This window comes from Cloeon dipterum, chromosome X (genome assembly GCF_949628265.1).
Source record: "Cloeon dipterum chromosome X, ieCloDipt1.1, whole genome shotgun sequence".
Lineage (NCBI taxonomy): Eukaryota > Metazoa > Arthropoda > Insecta > Ephemeroptera > Baetidae > Cloeon > Cloeon dipterum.
In genome coordinates this window covers 10,483,503-10,503,913 of record NC_088790.1, presented here as the reverse complement: position 1 = coordinate 10,503,913, position 20,411 = coordinate 10,483,503, and the positions used below count along the sequence as shown (strand labels likewise).

Below are 20,411 nucleotides of genomic sequence, written 5' to 3'. Positions count from 1 at the left end.
CTCACATTCTATTTCCTATTCCTGCATGGCCAATATTGTAGACATATTTTAGAGATCTATAGGTTGGCAGTTGTGTTAAATTAAAATCAGTTTTGATCTCATTTCAATTTAATTTTTAAGAGAATGATGACAAAGAGGTCAAACTCCATTGAAAGGCAAAGAAATAGTATTTTTCAAACAAATCATTTTACAACAAATAGTGAAAAATTAAGCACAGAGAAAAATGCAAAAGATTTGCACTGGCGCTTTCAACAAATATGTGCCAACAATATGTTGACGTCGCCAGGAAAAATTAAGATGAGTCGTTTTCTACAAATAATAGTGACGTAAAAGCAGAATCAATACCACTAGATGTTATCGGATTTTGCGTTTTGTGCACAGTTATGGTCAAGGGATGTTCTTATTCGTCTAGAGACAAAGTCACTACTTTTTAAGTCTAGAGAAAGGCGGGGTGCATCCAATAAATAGTAAGCAGCGCAATCGGGAGGGGAAATTATTAACATGTTCTGAATATATAGCTACCTCAGACGGCGTACAAAAATTTGATTTCAGTTGCCAATTTAAAAAATAAGTAAGCAGCTTTCCTCTTAAATGCTCAGCTTTGTCTCTCAAGGAGCAGCAACAACAAGTGTACGGGAGTAGCAGAGGCAATTTCAGTGACTATCTTTCCGCACATCTCATCAGCACTACAAAGCATTTCAGTGTCCGCTTCAAGGGTGGATTTTCACTAATTTTTTATTAAAGGTGGCATGAAGAAGGCAGTTGATGTCAATTTATGTTTGACTTGATTATATCATAATTAAAAGAAACAGACTTTGAAGGAAAACGTGCTTCAGAAAATGTTGAACTAGGCGGATTCCGCCCTCATTTTTGCTTTTTTTCTCTGAACAGTTTTCCTTTGTTAACATTCAAATTAAGATGAATTAATTTGCATCAATAGAAGAACTGACTTCTTCATGCCCCGAACCTGAAATTCACAATTAGCGGATGCTTAAAATTTTGCAATATATTTTTTTATATATATTATTCAATAGCTCATAGTATAAGTAGTCTCTCACAAAATGTACAGCTGCTTTCTTTTTACAGAGAAAAACACTTTGGCCGAATTCCGTAGCGGAGCCCAAGAATTTGGGCGGTTCATAGCTCAATTATTGGCCAGCACATTCACTAGCTCCCAGGAATTACATTACATAAGGCATAGCTGTAGATATTGAGTCATAAATATTCAGCATCAATCGGTTTAATCTGTAGGTCACCTCTAAAATCTGCGATCTTTTCATTTTATCTCTCTTCTCGCAAACTCGTCTTTTCATCAGAATAAAAAGCTGCGTTTTGCAACTTCTTCCTCGTCATGCTACACAACTAGGTCTAAAATTGCTGTTTGCTTTTGTTATTAATATTATTAGTACTTGGTTATGTATAATTATAGACAATGCGTTTCAAAAAGCACCTGTCGTCATTGATCAACGTGTATTTTGGCTAAAAAGCACTCCCTCTTCAACAAAATCATAAGTGTGTGTGTATAAGTGGATTAAAATAAAAACTGCAGCAGCACCTGGTTACCGAAAATAAAAATCACCCATAGGAACTTAACGACGAATAGAGTGTAACTAAATAGTACCACTAGGTTGCATTTAAAAATTGCGACTGACGATGCGACTAATTACAAAGGAGTTGATGCGTTATTACAAAGGTAACTCAGGAGATGCACAAGTCGGCTGCACTATAAGCACCGAATTGCAAAGCCTTAGCACCGACTCGAGAGTGAGAGGACGTTTCCTTCCTCGATGAAGTGAATAGAATGATACTGGGTCAAGCGTGCAGGTCAGAGTTTAGAAGAGCAGGGCCCTTCGCTTCAGGTCATTCCGTTTCCACTGCGGCATCCGGTAGAATTCCATCCTCGGCACGTGGAAAATCATTTCAAACTCACTGTCAGAAAGATGCCTCTGCAAACAGAAATTTAAAATGATTAGTACGGAAGGCGTTTAAGTATTTTTTTAATTCAGCTTCCAGAGTATGTATGGTTTATTGCTCTACAGTTATAGTCTACAATATAAAATTTGGAACTAACAACAACTAACCAATGTGGGTAATTTTTAATTTTTTTCCAGATAAATTATCCCAATAATAAATTTTGTCTCATTGAACAATTGCTACAAACCAAATTTAAGCTAAATTGAACAAAACCCATATTTTTAGCGCACGACTGTCTCGAACACTCAATTGATTCTCTTAACGGAATAATTGGGAAAGTTAGGAAAGAGGGTTTTACAAGTATAAAAATAAATTCAATATTTTACGACGCCAATTGGCCAATTTTGTAATTTAACAATTCATTTTTACAAACTATTTAAGTGAAAAGTTGAATTAAGAAAAAAATGTATTTTCATTAAATAGGGCTTCAGATATAAGAGGAAACTGTAATAGAAAAATTAAAAATTATATGTGTTCGCTTCAAGGAAAAAATCCATAGTTTAAATGTGAATATTTTAGAAAAATTTTGCTTCAGATAAATTTTTGTACTTTTTAGATATAAAATATTCAAGACTAACGGACGTGTAAATTAAACGCTAATTTTATGACCTTGACTTTGCTAATGGTAAATATGCAAAATCTTTAAACATCCATAATTTTTTTAAACTGTAACAAAAATCAAAGAAACCACCATCTCTTACCTCAAGGTTAAGGCGATCAACGTCTCCAGGCAGGCGGTAGTTGGTGGTCATCAGCAAATGGTACGGGTAGAGTTTTGGCGGCTCTGCCGAGGCGGCGGACATGGCGACGGCCATGCTGTGGTTCAGGGTGGGCAGCGAGCGGCGCAGGTGCGGGCTGTACGAGTGCGACGCGGCCGGAACAAAGGCAGGGTAGCACCGTTGGATTCCGCCTCCGAAAGTGGTCGAGCTGCGGAATTCACTCGACGCGTCGGTCACGTTGCCCTGAGAGCGCAGGCGAGCAGGTAAGTGCCAAGCAATCAAATATAGTTAAGGAAAAAATGAAATAGGCTTTGGATTCAAATTATTAAATACATCCACCAGGTAGGTGCACAGGTACTTAAATTTTGTTAAACCAAAGTCTCATTACATCAAAACTCCACTCATTTTTTCAGTTTGAAAGAAAGTGCGTTTAGATGAAAAGTAGGATTGGATTGAGGTTGATACAGGATACAGAGATATAAAGCCACACGTAAAGCACAGCTTGTAATATTCACTGAACACATCAAAAGCCACACGTGAAGCCTTATACTTACCCCTAGTGCTCTGCGGTCAACCTCAGAAATGGAGCCACCTGAAACTGAGACACGCACACATTAGTTCAAACGTAAAAAGATCTAATGAGGTTTTAAGAAACTCACTATCTGATTTGCCACTGCTGAATTCCGTGCTCTGTGTCTTTTCACCTAATCCACTGAAGGAAAAGTCACCCTGCAAGACGGAAACTCAAGTTACGTTTAGCAAAAAGGAGAATTAAAAGGAACTAATGATTTTGGAAGAATTTTGTCAAGTGTCGAGTGTTTTTCCGAGGTGAATTTTGTTAAATGTGAAATTAATTAATGAATTCACCATGCTTGTGGTTAATTCAGTTCAAATCAGCCAATTATTGTTAGCATGCGTTTTGAATTTGATTCAGTGAGTGCTTTTAGAGTGCCCTAATTGCTAATCGAGACAGGACAGTGAAGAGTTGAAAGAACTTACTGCCATTGAACTAGAGAAGGTATGAGACCGTGGTGCTGCCAGTCCATAGCCAGGCTTTGGTACATGGCGAAGCGCGCTTACCACTAAAACAAGCACCAACAAAGCCAGCCATAAAACTCAATGTTCTAGCAATTCCTCAGCCGGCGCCCTGAAAATTTGCCCAGGCGGCCCGCAAAAGGTCAAAACAGAGGGCGCTGGTGCAAATTAAAAATAAATTTTCGCTCCGACATCTGCAAACCTGAGTCTATAAGTGATTAGAATCGTGCAAATAAGATGATTACGTCCTTTAAATACAGCAAACAACCATGACAACCACCTCAAAAGAAAAAATATATGAAATTGGTAACGGAACAAAATGCGTTTGAAACGAAACAAAAGGACAGAGAGACAGCCCCAAACGATTAGTAAGAAAGCCAAAGGTGGCGTTTTGCGTTCGGACAGTGACGATGGCTGAGAGGGTGATGTGATGGTGTGAGAGCGGGTGTTGGGAGTTTTGCGTCGTGTGTCGCGGCTAAAAAGATTTCGGTGGAACACTCACTCCGCTGTAAACGCCGGGCGGCGAGTAAAAGCCGTTTCGTCCATTGGCCGGAAGGGTGCTCGACTTGAGGCCGTAGCCAGGTTTGGGAGCTGAGTGGAGAACTGTGGGTGGTTAGAAGTTTAACCAAAAACAATATTGCTTACGTGCTCGATAAACAAGTGATTGAATATTTAAAATAGGTTTGATAAAGCCATGGACAAAAATCAAATTGAGAAAGAGTAACTTTCAAGTTGAAAAAAGGTTAAGTAGTAACAAAGTCAACGAAAATAAATATTTGCTGTTCCAAAGTTCCTTGAACTTCAAGTTTATTTCCACATACATAAAAAAACATGAATAAAAATACTGCCAATTCGACAAAATGAATCAAATTAAATATAAAAACTGCGTAACAAATATTTTCTTACAAGGCAAATCAAGTTAGAAATCAGTGGTTGTTTCCCCCAAAATAACTAGTTTTTACTCTATTGCAGTTGTCAGTAATTTACCATTATAGCTGGGGATAGCGCCAGTGGATCGTCCCACCGATGATCGATAGCTAGAGCTCCTGTCGAATTGATCCTCCTCCCATGGCCTAGGGTGGTCCATATTCCTGGATGGTGCTGAAAAAAACAATGATGTTAACCCGTGGCGAAAGATGAAATCGTAAAAGGGAACCAGGACTTTAACTGAATGGTTTGCGCGAGTTAACTGATGACAAAAAAAAAATCACTGTTAGTATTATATCACTTTTTGGTGCTCTTTGAATTGAAGCCCCAAGCCCCAGACTTGGCTATTGATTTTAAACGAGCTATTCCTTCCAATCAGTCCAAATCCGGTTCCCTCAAATTGGGACGTAAAACAACAAAAATCAGCACGGGGCTCACCAACATCCCAGATCCAAACTCATTGCGACCAAATGGCGTAAATAAAAGAAAAGTTCTAGTATATGACGCACGCTGAAAACAGGCTGGGGGGTACTTACATGCATTGATGGGCGACTCATATCGCAGCCGGTTGATGGGCTCCTTGGCTGCTGATGGCGTCCTTGAAGCGTTGCGCGGGTCCAGGTGGCTCATCTTCCACTGACGCATCTTCTCCCTCTCGCGCACGTTCTGCAGGAACACCTTGCCGATGCCGGTGGCGATCTTGGACAGCTCAACCTCCTCGCGTTTGAGCTTAACATCGACGACCTTGGCGTCTACCTCATCGCCAGGGCTCTGCTGGACGTCGCCGTTCTCGTCGTCCGACAGCGGCACACCCTTGTACGAGTCGGACCAGCGACGCCTCCGTTCGGGGTCCGTGTATGGGTAGGGCGGTGCTGGGAAGTCGTCGCGCTCGATCTTGGACTTCTCGCCTGGCGGAGGACGCTTGGCCGCTGGGAAGTGGGCCAGCTCGATCGGCTCCTCGTTATTCATGTGCGGCGACTTGGGCCGGGGCGTCTCCGACTTGATGCTGTCCACCAACACTTGCATTGCCGACCGCGAGCCATGTTTCAGCAGCACCCGCGAACGCGATGATGACTGTGCAGCTGTGAAGAAATTATTGCTTCAAAGTTACACAAAAATTTATTGCAACAAAGCAAAGAATAATGCTGTTAGATTCATATGAAAATTGGAAAAGAAAGTGAGAATGCTGTTAATGATAGCTATGGTTGGCCGAAACAAAAAATAATAATCAAAAATAAATTATTGCTCTCAACCACGGCATTTTGGACAGTCTAAACATTGAATTTTAAGTGCTTGCGAAAAGTTAATGCAAAAAAAATACTTTTTAATGTTATATAAAAAGCCTTCTTATGCACAACTCTAGGATTTCCTTAATATTTAAATGGTCTGGTTGTTTTGCAAGTAAACCAATATTGATGTATTGATAATTTTTCATTAACTGGTCCAGATTCTTTTCTAATCCAATTGATTCAAACTCGCGAATGTGAACTTACAGTGAGGCCTGTGGAAGTGCGGACTGGTTGGTGGCTTGTCGTAAGGATCAATGGGCCGGCGTAGGTAGGAAGAAGTATTGTTTGGTTCTTCGGTCAGATAACTGTATGTGTAGATGCGGCTGATGTCTTCAGGGTGCTTGTACTCTCGCAGGATCAATCCTGGCGAGCTTGAGCGGTACTGCAGATGTTTAAACTAATGAGTAAAAAGATTTTAAAACACTGTTCAAATAATGGATTAGGAACAAAGTGATGGTGAGAGACAGGTGAAAGTTAAAATAATGCTACTCGGATTTAAATTACCTTTCTATTCAAGCTATTTAAGTGAGGACTATAACACACTGAGCCATTCAAACTGGGTGTACGAGAACGTAAAGAAAACTGAAAACCAAACAACAAATAAAGTCAAAATACAAAATAAAGCTACAAAAAATTCTGCTTCGTTTCCAAAGTCGGTGGACAATTTGGATAAAATCATCATGTTTTTAGAACAAACATGCAATATTAAATATCAATCATGCTGCGTGCACTGCACAGCCAGATGGTTAGCCAGAAACCTGCATCTCGCTGGGAGCAGCACTGCTCATGTGGTCGAAGCCGCCCTCCGTGTCGGTGGTTGCGTAGCCATCCCTGGCGCCATTCTCGTAAGCGTCGATCGCAGAGCCATTTCCGTTCAGAATAGCGCCATTTTCAGTGGGCCCAGGGCCGCACCGCGGATGCCAAATGGCTCCGCCCTGCAGGAACATTTCTTCACCATCTCCGAACGGATCACCGCACTTGGTGCAGCGGGCGCACGTCGGGTGGAAATGATGGTTTTCGCCAGCCTGCAATTAATAGCTATACCCGAGAACAAGTTTAATTTTCCGTTTGCGTACCTGGAGCACCTTTCCTGATATGTAACGACTACAGTAAGCACACTTGACACCAAACTGTTTCTGGTAGTCTTTCTCGCAGTAGGGAATGCCGTCCCTGATTAAAAATAGTCAGTTTTTTTTTTTATTTCATCACAATATCAAATATACTCACTTTCCCATGTACTCTCCCTGGAGGGTGACTCCACAGGACTGGCATTTGAAACAGGTGACGTGCCACTGCCTGTCCAGAGCAACCAACGCCTGTCCCTCCTTGAGCTCTTCTTGGCAGCCAGCGCACTGCGAAGAGAGGAGGGGCAGCGAGTTGGGCACTGCCGGCGAGCCAGAGGTCACCTGTTGAATTTGGGGGCTCTGGGCCACGGGTTTGGGCCCGCCCTCTGAGCACCGCTGGCATAGCACCTGGCGCCCATTGTAGGTAACCCGGTCGCCAGATGGGAAAGCTTTCCTGCACAACCACAGTAAAAATAAATAGAAAATCTACATTTCTTGCTTCATCAAGATAAAATTAATGTTCATAAACTAGTAAGTAGTAATGCATTTTCTTTAACAAGTGCTTCACTGCAGTATGCCTGAGTGCCAAGCAGCTAGCCACTTTAGAACACATTATCGATTTTCTTGCGCAGAGGCCGGCGGGGTGTGAGTCAGCTAATGAAAAGTAATGTTTGCGCTGGACACTAACCGGCAAGAGGAGCACGTGAAGCATCTCTGGTGGTAGGTGTTGCCGAGGGCGGTGACCACCTCACCCTCGACATACTCGCCGCAGGCCACGCATTTGGTTCCAAACTGGCGCTGATAATCGGCGGTGCAGTAGTACGCGCCCTCGTGGTTGAAGAAGCCACCCTGCGCCAGCGATGACTTGCATACTGTTCGAAAATAGGATTACCTGGTTAGCCTTTCTAACGAAGTTCCTATTTTCTGGCCCCCAAATCAGTTAGTCCCACGTACTTTCATAATTTTAAGTTAGTTCATAGATCGACCAATTTCACTGGTGGACTTTTTTTCTTTGTGAATAGTAACGATAAAAAATATGAAATATTGAATTATTAAAATCCATCCCTTTACAATATAAATGATTCTTTCGGTAAAGAGACATGCGTAAAAATGATTAATTTCAAGTCCAAAAATTACTGCAATTATTCTCTTTAGATTTGCTATCAGGACAAGATAACGGTCTAAGTACTGTACTGTGCATAAAAAAACGAGCCCGTTTCATAAGATCTGCCTTAACTAATTTTTTTTTGAATTTTTGAAATCTTCTTGCTTACCTTTGCATTTGAAGCAAGAGATGTGGAAATATTTGTCCTGCACGCGCAATACTTCTCCGGAGCACTTCTTCTTGCATGTTAGACATATTATTTTACCTGCAACAAACAAATGGAATGCACATCAGAAATCGATAGCTGAGAATCTGAATAAGGCCGTGCTGTGAAAGAGAAAGAGTTTTAATTCTCTTTGAACGGCTGAGAATAGGGGAAAATACCTTTCAAAAATTCCGCCCAGGTTTTCCGACCGGACGTTTACTTTTTCAACGCATTTTTTCAGCGAGTAGCGAGTTATCGCTTTTTTCAGGAAAGTAATGCGGAACACGTAGGCTCACCGTAAGGCACTTTGTGCGCCTTCCCCTTGGCGTCGTACTCGATAAGGTACTTCATCTGCGGCTTCGTCAGCTGACACTGGCAAACTGATAACAGCCAAATGGACACAATCCAATCGCCGCCGGCTGGATTTTCGGGGATTATTAGCAGTGATGCGCGTCTCGCCGCTAATTGCAGAGGCACGATTGTCACGAGCAGACGAGCGACTGAATGGGAGCGCGGTATGCTCCGTTCGCCGGTTGTTTGCTCATGCTCGGTGTTCGAAAGTGAAAGAGTGAGGCCGGCCAATTAGATATATATTTGCTTCAAAAGTACGCCGCCCGCAGGTTGCATCGGACTCAACCGGCTTTGTGCGTTCGTTTATTTTGGTCTTTACCTTCTTGTTTGCACAGCTCAGGTGACTTAGTGAACAACAACTGTTTTAATGCCGTTTCAATTTATTAGTCGGTTGCTCTTCAAACCCGTCTCAGCAAGTTCAACGTCCAAATATGATAATATGTTGACGAGACATTATTTTATCACATTAATACTAGAGCTGATAAATAATAAAAACATGTATAATCAGACCTCTTTTGAAGAAATAAAACGGTTCCAGTAAACTGACATATTAAATGCTTTTAATTTGTGTAGCAGTGAAGTAATAAATCAATTATGTGGCTGGCTCATTGGGATTGATATTATTGAAGTCGAAAATTGAGCATCGACAAACAAGTTTTTGATGATGCATTGCAGTATAGGACATTAGCAAGAACGATGACGACACTCTTACATATTTATATAGAGCCACTGAGTTGCTTCATAATGCATATATAAAATATGAAATTTACGAAGTATGTCTAAATATTTATTGCCTTAATCAATTCTATATAATTCCGCCATTCATCTCTGAAATCATCAAAAAATTAATATTACTCAACTTTTTGACTCGATTTTCGTTAGGGCGCATTTTGGAGCTATTTGACAATGAGTTATTGCTTCAATCATGAAAAAAGAGTGGTATATGGAATAATTTAATTGTTGTTTACATTTATTCAGAAGCCAAATCGATGCTTCCTAATATCAGCGTCTTCGTTTAGTTACTTAATTAGGGAGAACATTTATAAATCTGAAAGCTTTCATTTAATTAACTGCATTTATCTTTTTAGGTCCATAGCTTGCCGATTGTCAATAATTGATTGAATCCCTCCACTAGTTTTGTACATAAATTCTTTCATCTTTCCAGATCGATAAAAAAATTTGTTCACTCAATAATTTTCAAACAACACATTATACCGTCCAGAACGGCTGCTTTGTTTACCCGATTTTCACTGTTATTTTTACGACAATGGCCGTTTTGTGTGCTGATATTTCCGCAGTCTGGCACGGTCCAGGAAGATGAGCGCAGCGTAGTTTATTTTCGAACGATAATCGCGTGCCAGAGATGATTCGGCGCTTTCTTACAGAGGCACCAAGGCCGCGTCTGTGCATGCAACGGCGGCTGACTGAGAGGAAAAGGGAGTGGCCGCCGCGGCATCAAGTCCAATTTACACGGCGGATTTCCATAGAGTCCCATAACAGCTCGACCTTGCTCAAAGTCGTGGTGCACATTTCGACGGGGGCGTTTGTAATTATCTCAAGGGTGACGTCATCCCCTTGAGCATCGTGGCTGCGTTAATTATAAACTCGAACAATGGAGCGAAGCATTTGTGGAATAAAGTGAACAAGAAAACTGGAGGAATTGTCCGGTTTCGCGATTTCTACGATTTCGGTACCGAGGTTCAAAGGTTTCTGTTTGTGCCTCAATTTTTTCTTTATCGCTAATCGATTTTTATTAAGGAATAAATATAGGACTATTGATAAGGAAATATGTATAAGCGTGTATATCGATTTTCACACAAATCTTGACAACCTAGACGTTATACAAACCAAATCCATCGATTCCAGATCTTATTTTAAATTGATCAAATTCGACTATTCCAGAGCATGTAATCTAAGATTAATTCCTGCACAATTTGAGAAGGCTTTTTGAATGTTCGTTTCATATCTCAACCCATGCCAGGTCAAGGGAGAATTAAACTCCATACGGCACCGAAAACTCTTTCATATATGCGCCGGGAATGTAAATTTGGAGCGGCCTAATGAGAAGGTGTGGCTTTGTTGCTATATTCCAGTTGCTGGGTGGCACAGCAAACGTGAAACTATGCGCTGTCGTCACTCTATTTATTAACAAGCCCCGCAATAGTCATAAATGCAAAGAAGCTGAGCGCAAGCGTTAGAGTCAACTTTTGATCTGCGATTTTCGGTTCCGGATTCGGTCGAAATCACGCGCGGAATGAGCATCTTCTGTCTCCCGCGCGACTTCAAAAGCGAGTTTTCAAGTGGCGAAAGGAATGAAGACTGCTGATTAGTGCTGTGAAAGAGTGTCCGCCATTGACATTCTCTCATCAGTTTGATTGTTTCGGCATCCCAGCTGACCCGGATTTCAGCTTTTGTTCGTGAAAGACAATTTTGATGATGAAACCCGGATGAAACCACACACTCATTTTCATTTTAAGTGATTGAAAATATTTTTTTCTGGCCCCAGAAAAAAAACAATCATCTATAATTTGTCATAAGCGGTTCAATGCGCATCAATTATTTAAATCACGTTGATTCTAGAGAATTGGTATTTTAAAAATTAGTTTTAATAAATTACATCACACTAAATGGTTTGTAGTTGGAACTTTTCAAGGCGTGTCGGCATCATTATTCACGCTAATTAAGAAGTGCACACATCTGCGGGTGATTAGATAAAAGGAAACAGAACGTAACGCGCGCATTTAACCTCTCCTCTTCGGCGCGTTATCAGCAGCAGTTGTAGTCATTGCTCCACTCACGATGCAGGCAGCAGGTAACTGACACTGCCGATGGACTCGTTTCAATTCGTACGTGATACCGCTGAGAACATTCTCATATTTCGTAGATGCCGCCCCTGCTCGGCGAGATTATGATAATTCAGAGCCGTTCGCCCGCCAATTTGGCCACTGACGAGGAAATTGCGCCCAAGGGACCGCTTACCGCTCGTCCAAATGTCAGCAGACGGACTCAACAGAATCTTTGCGACACACCCCCCGCGAGACGCAATTACGCCCCCAGTGTATGAGATGGTAAAGTGGTACGACTTACGGCCGCAGCCAAAGAGCATTTAAGCCGGCATGGGTGCTCTCGTTTTTGCGGCGGAGAAGAGCAGGGGATTGAGGGGATGGAGAAATCTTTTCAAAGTTCTAGAGAGGCCTAACACAGCACCGCTTGGCCATCACAGATGCTATCAGTTCCGTGTTTATTTCAAAAGGAAATTACTGCAAATCGTGTTTCTTTAAATCATGATTATCATCTGGCGCGTGATGCTCTTGTCCGCTCGTTAAGTAAAATGTACACTTCACTGCCGTGGATCCATTAGCAAAAATCATTATCACTCCAGCAGAACCATGACGGAACATTTTCGACGGCCGATACTCTAAAAAGTCTTGGGTGATTATTCTGATTAAAAAAAAAACAGATGCAACAATTGCATGGGAAACCCTTGCACTGCCAGGTGCCCTTCGGTGCGGTTTCCGTGGTTAACAGCTAATCAGGCGCGACATATTCTCACTCCGGGTTGCCCAAAGTCTATTTTGAGACTCCGTACACACAAGTTGTGTCCAACCCTCGCGTGTTTCAACTACCCAAAGCACGGGAGAGCGCCAGACACGATAAAAGCCTTCTTTCCTCTTTATTTAGTCTCTCTTGCTCGGCGGTCGCCCCTTTGGCTTTATTTTCTCTCTTCACAGAGAGAGGAGACAAAACGCGTTTACTTCACAAGCGGGGTGCATGCACGCTTTCAACGACGACGTGCTGCCGCTCACCGCGTCTGATTGCGAGCTTTTAAGTCTGTCTTTTTGGTGCCGACTACCGGCTCGCTGGGATTGAAAATAAAACATGCAAAAAGAGCCAAAATGACGACACGCGGACACCAGAGAGCACGTGCTTTCTGATCAATATCTCTGATAGGGATTTCATTTTCATCGCTCTAAATTAGAGCGCCAAGAGTTTGTTTCATTTATTAACTGTAGACGAAAAATGAAACGTCTCTAGCGAAAATTCTATTTCAACTGAGGACAGGAATACGCATGATTGGCGTTTGCAACGGAGATGAGCCGCTGTGTGACCAAAGAATTATTTTGCCTGTCAGCAAAGCAGGTGACGGAGCAGCCGGCTGTTTGCTCTCGAGGGTATTACATCAACGCCGAGTCGCGATTTGCGCATCGTGTTAATTCTGCGTGGCAATGGCATCAGCTAAAAGACTAATTACCTCGTCTCACGCCACAGCAATTACAGCCTTCGCCGAGTGTAATTTGAATATTGTTTGCACGCTGACGCACAGATTTCATCCACAGTAAACATGTTTTTATGCTCGGGTGAAACTATGACTAGGCTATAAAAATACTTACTTTTATTTTTGTTGTGATCTGTCTTGAGCTACATTGTATGACGACGAATATAAATGCAATCATATTTTATGTTATTAGTTTTCAGTAAACTTATAAGTATTTTGAGTGCACTTAAATTTTATTTTTAATTTACTGCAATTTTGCAAAAAAAAAATGCCTTCAGGTTGATAAAGATTTCAAACTTCCGCTATGTATCATCAATAAAACATTCCAATTTGCATATGACAACATAATAGGGAATGATTTAACATGGCACAGTGAATAAGCAATTATGTCCAATCGTCATTTTCCGCGCATGGCCTCTCGCTCGCAACATTACGACGTGCGTTGAGGGGTTTGGAATCGCTCGAAACGGGCGATGACATCATGTGCTGGTTTGTTCCATTGAAACAAGCGCGAGTGACCTCTATTTGTACGCGCGCGCTGCTTAATTGCACAATCACTTTCCTCCAACAGAGTCTAATAATGAATTGTAGATTATGCGAATGTGGAAACCAAACACACACGCACACAATTCAGTCTATTGTTCCGCACCTGAATCGGTAAAACAAACAGATGAGAAATTTATTGCTGACTGGAATAGGCGATTAATTCGACGCGCTTTAAATCACGACTTGCTGATGGATAAATTCATCCCTGCGCGCAGGGCTGACCTTGGGCTTGCACCGTGAGAGTGACGTCACTGGAGCGAAGAGCATTTCAGCGTGGTTGCGTCACCGCACCCGCACAACCTGGACGCGAGGCAGGCGTGGCTCGCCGCCGCTATTTTCACGCTTCTCTCACTCTCGAGACGTGCTAAAAGTTTCTCAATCCGAGTTTGGTTCGCTGATAAAGCCACGAAGTCGGGTTTTTTTGAACGCACAGGCAGCGATTGATCGATTAATCGTGTTTGCTGCCTAATCGACCGCCGATTAAAATCTGCGGAAACCCTGTCGAGCGTGCGGAGTGAAAGTCATGCGGTCATTCAAAGGCGCATGAGTCACAATTGAATAGGCACCTGTGCGCCGAGAGAGTGAGGAGTGAGGACCTTTCTAATTGCGCGACGTGGGAGCATTGCACCGGGGATTCAGTTTAAGCGGATTAAAGCCTGTTTGTTTAAGCGGCAGGGTTTACGAACTCTAATGAGGGGTTACTTGTTGGTGGAAAGTGAATGAAATGAAATCTGACGCAACACTTTCCGGTCTTCGCGAAATACGCACTAAATTTCGCCATTTCGCAACGCGCAATTAGGCAGCCTTGTTGTCGAGGAAAGCCTCCGCAGACGCAGAGTAATTTGCATAAATCTCGGTGCAGGAGATGCCCTTTGCAGATAAATTTATTCGCCCGTCTCTTTCATCCTTCGATTTGCCAGCCGGTGCATTATTATTTATTAAACATTAATCGGCGCAGTTGGATCTGTCCTCATCAGGTGTCGTACAGCACCGCCGACCTTGCCTCGTTTGACACACATTCTTCAATTCCAGAAGCCACGGCGATCGACCACTGCTATTATTCCGACAAGGTAATCCGATCCGATTCGGATTATGCACTCTTCTTGGAAATGTTTCTATGTTTGCAGCTTCGTTTGTTTGCACGTTTGTAACGTGCTTACTTGTTTCTTATCCAATTAACTCTTGCCGCGCGCGGATCTATTTCAGGTTCTTACCTTTTGACGGCGACGTTTTGTCCTTAGAGTCTTTCTTGGACGTCTTTTTGTCTCCTCCGCGTGACGTGGTAGCCACCGAAGAAGGCTGGTCCGACGTTGTCATTCCTTTCTCTGCAACACAACGAGAGGAAAAGGCGCTGTCAGAGGAGTTGCGAAATGCATGCGTTACTAAATCCAACCAACACAATCTCTATCACCCGCGAGGATGAGCAAATAAACCGAATAAACCGCGTAACTATATCCTCTTTGGTTGTAAAAGTCTACAACCGATGAATTCTTGAGAGTCAAAACTCCCTCGCACTCCTATCAATTTCCTCATATCACGTTTACAGTTAAGCCAAGCCTTTTGAAAATTCGAAATACCCACATAAAATCGTGCTTCCGATGAAAATCTGCCTCAGCCAGATTAGAAGGTACATGAAAATAATTGATTCTGTCTCGGCTCGGTTTCAAGAGGAGGCATTTAACCCAAGCTGGAAGCAACCTTAAGAGTTTTACGACATATCAATTAACTCGCGTAGCAATTCAATTTAACTGCCAGACGAGCCTATTTTGACCAAACGAGCCGGCGCCTCCATAAACCAGTGATTGCGGTGCTTAATTTCACTTTTCCGCCACCGCGAGCTTTGAGGTTCGGGCCATGCGTGAACAACAATTATTTTTGGCTCCAGCGCCCGCGGCGTCTCGTTTTCAATCAAGGAAGTGAGAGAGTCTTCCAACCACGAATAATCGACTTCAACTTTGCGCTACATGTGCCGTCGCCGTCGAGAGAGAGTGTGTGTGTATGTGCCGTAGGGTCTTCTTTCATCTGCGGCAATAATCCGATTATGATGTAATTCCATTAGCTACGAATCAAACGGCCGGCAGACCTTGTTTCCAAACAACCTTGATATAGGTTAGTGCTGCTGACCCGAAATGTCAACTGTCGGTTCGATAGTAAAAGTTGCAGACTGACCCGTGAACCCCGGAAAAGTTTAATCCGTGATTTGATCAGACTGACGTTGTGCAACTGTTTGTAGGGAGTCAAAGTTTGATCGCCTCCATTTTTTGCTGCAGTTCAAACGAAGTAATTTTGAGATAATTAACGAGAAGAAAACCACGAATTTTAAAAATTAACTAGTCGGAAACCACGCTTGTCCTTGGAACAGGCCATTTTGGCGTGCCAAGTTTTGCTCGTGTCACATGCAATTTTGGTCGCAAGGCAAAAATTCGTCGTCCGCCATGAAACGAGAGGAGTGGAATGTTGGAAAATGGCTAGCGAGCTGCGAATACCGTTACCGTCATCATCTGCCAGCCGAGATGACTCACACACTGCTAGCGATCCATTATTCTGCTATCGAGCAATGCAGCTCTTGCGTGATGTGCTCGCAATTGTTCCCAAAAGCCGGTCGACAGGTGTGTGTCTATGCCAGCCCGATTCGGCACAAAATTTTGGCCAACTTTCTAGCCGACCCAAATGACAACAAACCATTTTCGTGTCACATGTGAAAATGTGAATTTAATTTAAAGATCAATTATCCAGGTTTTTATTTTCATTTAATTATTAAAAGATAATTTAATTATTGGCAGCGCAAGAACAAAATTATATAAAAATGAATAAATGGGAAGAACTGTTATGATTAATTTAAAATAAGCGAATGAGGCTTTCAAGAATTTCACAAAATTCTGATTACTTTAAATCAAGTCTAATACTAGATTACTTGTTTAAAAAATTTGGATAAAATCCGGAGCAAAGGTTTTAGTGATTACAAGCCCCTGCTGAGAGTTGAAATAAGAAAGACTCATTCATGAACACAATCCGATTCATGTCTACAAGACGAATAGAATCTAGCCACTAAGAGAAGAGCAAACGGTTAAAAAATTTCAAGAAAATGGCAAAGAAACTGAATTATCACTGTATGGCCTGGGTATGATGCGAGTCAAGTTAATTTTTTTCCTTAACAGCCGAATATTTTCATTTAATTAAGCATCAAATTCTGGAATATGTGAATGCCCAAGTGCCCCAAGTAAAATAGAAATCGGTGTGGATGTTATTTCCTTTGTGTTTTAGGCATGCCTGGAAAACTTGAAAGCTGAGGAAATATTGTCAGTAGCAATCAGTCCTTCCGACGTTCCGAAATTCCAAATTTCTGGACACATTTCGCAATTATGTCTCGTGTTTCCGTTTTGTAACGAAGGCCTAAATAATAAATGAATAATTCACACGAAATGAACACTGCAACAGCTCTATTAATGACACAAACTCGACCTCGATGCGTAGTCACACCAAAACAATACCTGCTCGGCCTCCGTCGTGGCGGTATTTGGGTTAACATTAAATTAAAATAAAAAATTTCAACGCCCGCGCACTGGCTCTCTCAGCTGTTTTACAGAAATTCGCAGCGAGTGGAAACGACGGGGCGACAGGAAACGAGACAAACTTGTACAATTTTCGTCAGAGAGTTTTACATGGCGTGAAATATTACGCTCTCGGTTGGGAAGTAAAAATACTTTGGAAAGCCAGCCGACGACTTCGGGCAGCTGGCACTTTTTCAAAACGGCATGTCAACATTGCGTCTGCCAACGCGGATGAAAAAGCGGCCGACGAGTGATTCTCATGTCTGGTTCATTCATTTTTGCTATAGATTGCCAAAAATTTACAATCATATGCTTCAAAATCTGAATTTCTTAATTTAATTTTTTTCAATCGATTTGTTAAATGAATGAAAACAAGAATATTTTTCTTCTTAAAACTACTCGCTTCTGAGAAACTATGGAAACGGCGAATATCACCCCAAGTTGGGAAACAACAGTAAACTCACTTTTCATAAACGCTACGTCTGAGCAATCGACCTGCCGAGGTCGGAAAGTGGAAAAATTCCAGCGGCTGCGGTTCCAGGAAAGTGCACGGTTGGCTGAGCACCACACCAACTAGTAGCAACTCAAAAAACGACAATTGGTCATGCGGAGCGCGCGCACGCAGGCCAGGCACAGGCACAGGGAGTGAGGCCGCTGACGAACGCAAGGCAACTGCCTGACTGACTGAGGACTGAGGCAGGCAGCAGGAGCAGGGCCGCCGCCGCCGCAGATCCCCCTCTATCCGGCGCTATGGAAATAGAATGAGTCGAGCAGCGCGTTTGATTTCCTTCGAAATAAGCATCTGCCACCGAGTTTCGGCACACAAGTCGCCTCCAATCATACTAATATGCGATGCGCCGGCACCGGAAATTTGAGGCACTTGAATCTCGCTCTTAAATGACTTGATATTTTTTTCTGGATCGCCGAAGCTCGAAATGAGCCAGCTGGGGCTCTCATACAAATAAAACTGCAATGCTCAGTGCTCACAGGGTTTTTCGCAGCTGCTGTCAAATTGAATTTTTATGACACGGGAAGGTGATGTGTGAAAATTTTGGACAGCTAAAAGCAATATTTCATGTCCATTCAATTGTGTTTACTGCGAATTTTAAATATGCGGATAACAAAAAACACTATAGGAGACAGCACTCAAATTAAAAAATAAAACTGGGTTTGATTTGAGTTTTACTGCTGTTGTTTAATTTTTTTTAAATAGAACCGGATAGAATTTAAAGAAATAAGTCAAGTTAAATCCAGAAATTATTGTTTTGTTTTAAAAGTTTTAAATCCTGGCTCATGTAATACGCCATGTGGGTAAAAATTAAATTTGAAATAACAAAGCGCTATTGACCATAAGAACAGAAAATATTGAATATTTTATGTCTTGTCGAATTAACCACGATTTTTAGAATGCCAAGAGTTCTCGCTCATTGAAGAACACAGCAGCTTGAAAAAATTATACGCTTTGAAAATAAAATTTTTAAACATAATAATGAAAGTTAGGCTAACAGGATTTTTTTCTATTTCACTGATTTTAGATAACTTAAATGTACTGAAATATTGGGCATTAAAGTAATGATAAATAACGAGGAAAACGTTTCAATTCTAGTAAGTCGGTAAGAGCTATAAAGTTTGATGGTGTCATCTATTAAAGCTTCGGAGTCAATAGTCGTTTACATAAATAGATTAAAGCATTTATGATTGTGTGAGTAAGCCGGCATTTGAAACGACGCACAGTTAAGTCGAATAGAAAAACAAACTCATACTTTTGCTTGCTGTGCACTCAAACCTCTTCACACACGATCATGTCTTATCAGTTTCGAAACGCGCTTGTTTACTTTAAAGTGTTTTACCGTTCCTTCAGAGGTTCTTCCCCTAATTGCACCGACTCCCCCTTTAAGGTTGCCGCTGTTTATTTATGTTGTTCCGCTCTTGACAGTCAGATCAAATCTCGTCAGAGGAGGGCAAAATTTCAGTCTGCATGATCGATAAAATCCCAGACGGCTCATTTGGTTTGTAAATGAGGTATATTTAACGGAAGTTTGATTATTTTTCTCAGAGGGCCGAATAGAGCCTGTGTGATCCATTTCAACCCGTTTTTAATTAAAATAATTGATCGTGCACGCAATCGAAGCGTACATACGCAAGACAAGTGTCAGCGAAAGTGGGCGTTATTGTTATACTGTAGCTAGGTTCCCAAACCTGTGTTTTCTGGGAATCGTAATTTGAATTCACGGACGACGGCTTTGGACGGGGAAACGCTGCTGCTTCAAATAATAAGCGTGGAAGCCCCGGCGGCGGCAGACACAATTTACGACATCCGCCTCCCTGTACGACACCTACGATTAATTAACCCATCCTTCAGCTTAAAGACCCTTAAACATCCTCCAACTTACATCACGGCTTATTAATACAATGAAAATTCACTAATAATAGTTCAGAGTGCATGATTCAGTTGATGAGGTCGTCATGTTAACCGAGTAAAATTGCTTCAAATGAAAATTAATCAGGACATACTCCATTTTTTTTTAAATTAGGTCAACAAAGCAGGAGTAATATTATTTGAGAGAAGATTTTATGCCACGGTCACTGTCTTCACCAGAGACCAAAATTATGCAAATTCTCGGAACCATTCACTCCGTAACCTCTTTTCCCATCAAGAGCTGTTCCAATTTTCAAACTTGCCAGCAATTGCGATAATTTGACTCAACCGCTGAGTATTTTCGCAGAAGCAATGCAAATTTAGAGTGTGTTGCCAATAAAAAGTAGGGTAGAGGAGGACGGAAAATGCCGCTGTCAAGGTGACAGCTGAGACTCACCCATCGCGCACCACTTCACAGGTTCAGATTCTCCGGGAAATCGCGACGGGCGCAATTAGCACTATGATTCCTCAGTTGGACAGCTCTCGAAGCTCACCATCGGCCCGCAGAGTGGATTGCAAATGATAAAACAACTCGAGATAATGGTCTGCTTCCTTTGATCACCCGGCGTGGGGCGTGGTTCCCGACCGAGAATTACGGCCAATTTCGCTGCTGAGCCGCCTCGAATGGGTCCAAGCAGCTGGATTCGGCACTAACGCGTTACCGTCAATGATGCCGACTCGGCATCTGCACAAGGAAAGATGACTTTTCTGCCCTTGGGTGCGCTCAAACCGTGCAAAATTCTGACATTTTGCAGGGCGCAGAACGATCAACACCCAGGGAAAAAGTGGGCGGGAGCTAATCGATGTTAAGCATCCATCGTTTTGCAGGGGAATTTTATTTTAGATTCAACAGAAGTTTTATTTCAGAAAAAAATGTGAAACACAACTTTTGTTGAATTTTTTTCTCCTAAAAGATAGCATATAACTTTGCTTAACTTTTTTTAACAAAA

The 20,411-nt window shown here is 42.0% G+C and overlaps 1 protein-coding gene across 14 annotated transcripts; it reads right to left on the bottom strand.

Moving 5' to 3' along the window:
• Positions 1 to 90: 90 nt before the first annotated feature.
• Positions 91 to 20,251, bottom strand: LOC135947354 (actin-binding LIM protein 3-like). 14 transcript variants are annotated; one of them, XM_065496149.1, is made up of 16 exons: positions 19,859 to 20,251; positions 14,706 to 14,816; positions 8,283 to 8,378; positions 7,697 to 7,880; positions 7,172 to 7,462; positions 7,021 to 7,114; positions 6,703 to 6,969; positions 6,449 to 6,526; positions 6,149 to 6,341; positions 5,192 to 5,737; positions 4,716 to 4,829; positions 4,231 to 4,331; positions 3,353 to 3,422; positions 3,248 to 3,291; positions 2,676 to 2,936; positions 91 to 1,946 (listed from the first exon to the last, which is right to left on the bottom strand). In XM_065496149.1, exons 1-16 carry the CDS (start codon positions 19,860 to 19,862, stop codon positions 1,833 to 1,835), a joined length of 2,568 nt encoding a protein of 855 aa, XP_065352221.1. In that variant the 5' UTR covers positions 19,863 to 20,251; the 3' UTR covers positions 91 to 1,832. The 14 variants fall into 14 exon arrangements, with proteins under 14 accessions (XP_065352221.1, XP_065352222.1, XP_065352224.1 ...); XM_065496150.1 differs by lacking the exon at positions 19,859 to 20,251 and adding an exon at positions 17,507 to 17,733 and having other exon boundaries at positions 4,231 to 4,319; XM_065496152.1 differs by lacking the exons at positions 4,231 to 4,331; positions 19,859 to 20,251 and adding exons at positions 3,693 to 3,775; positions 17,507 to 17,733.
• Positions 20,252 to 20,411: the final 160 nt, after the last annotated feature.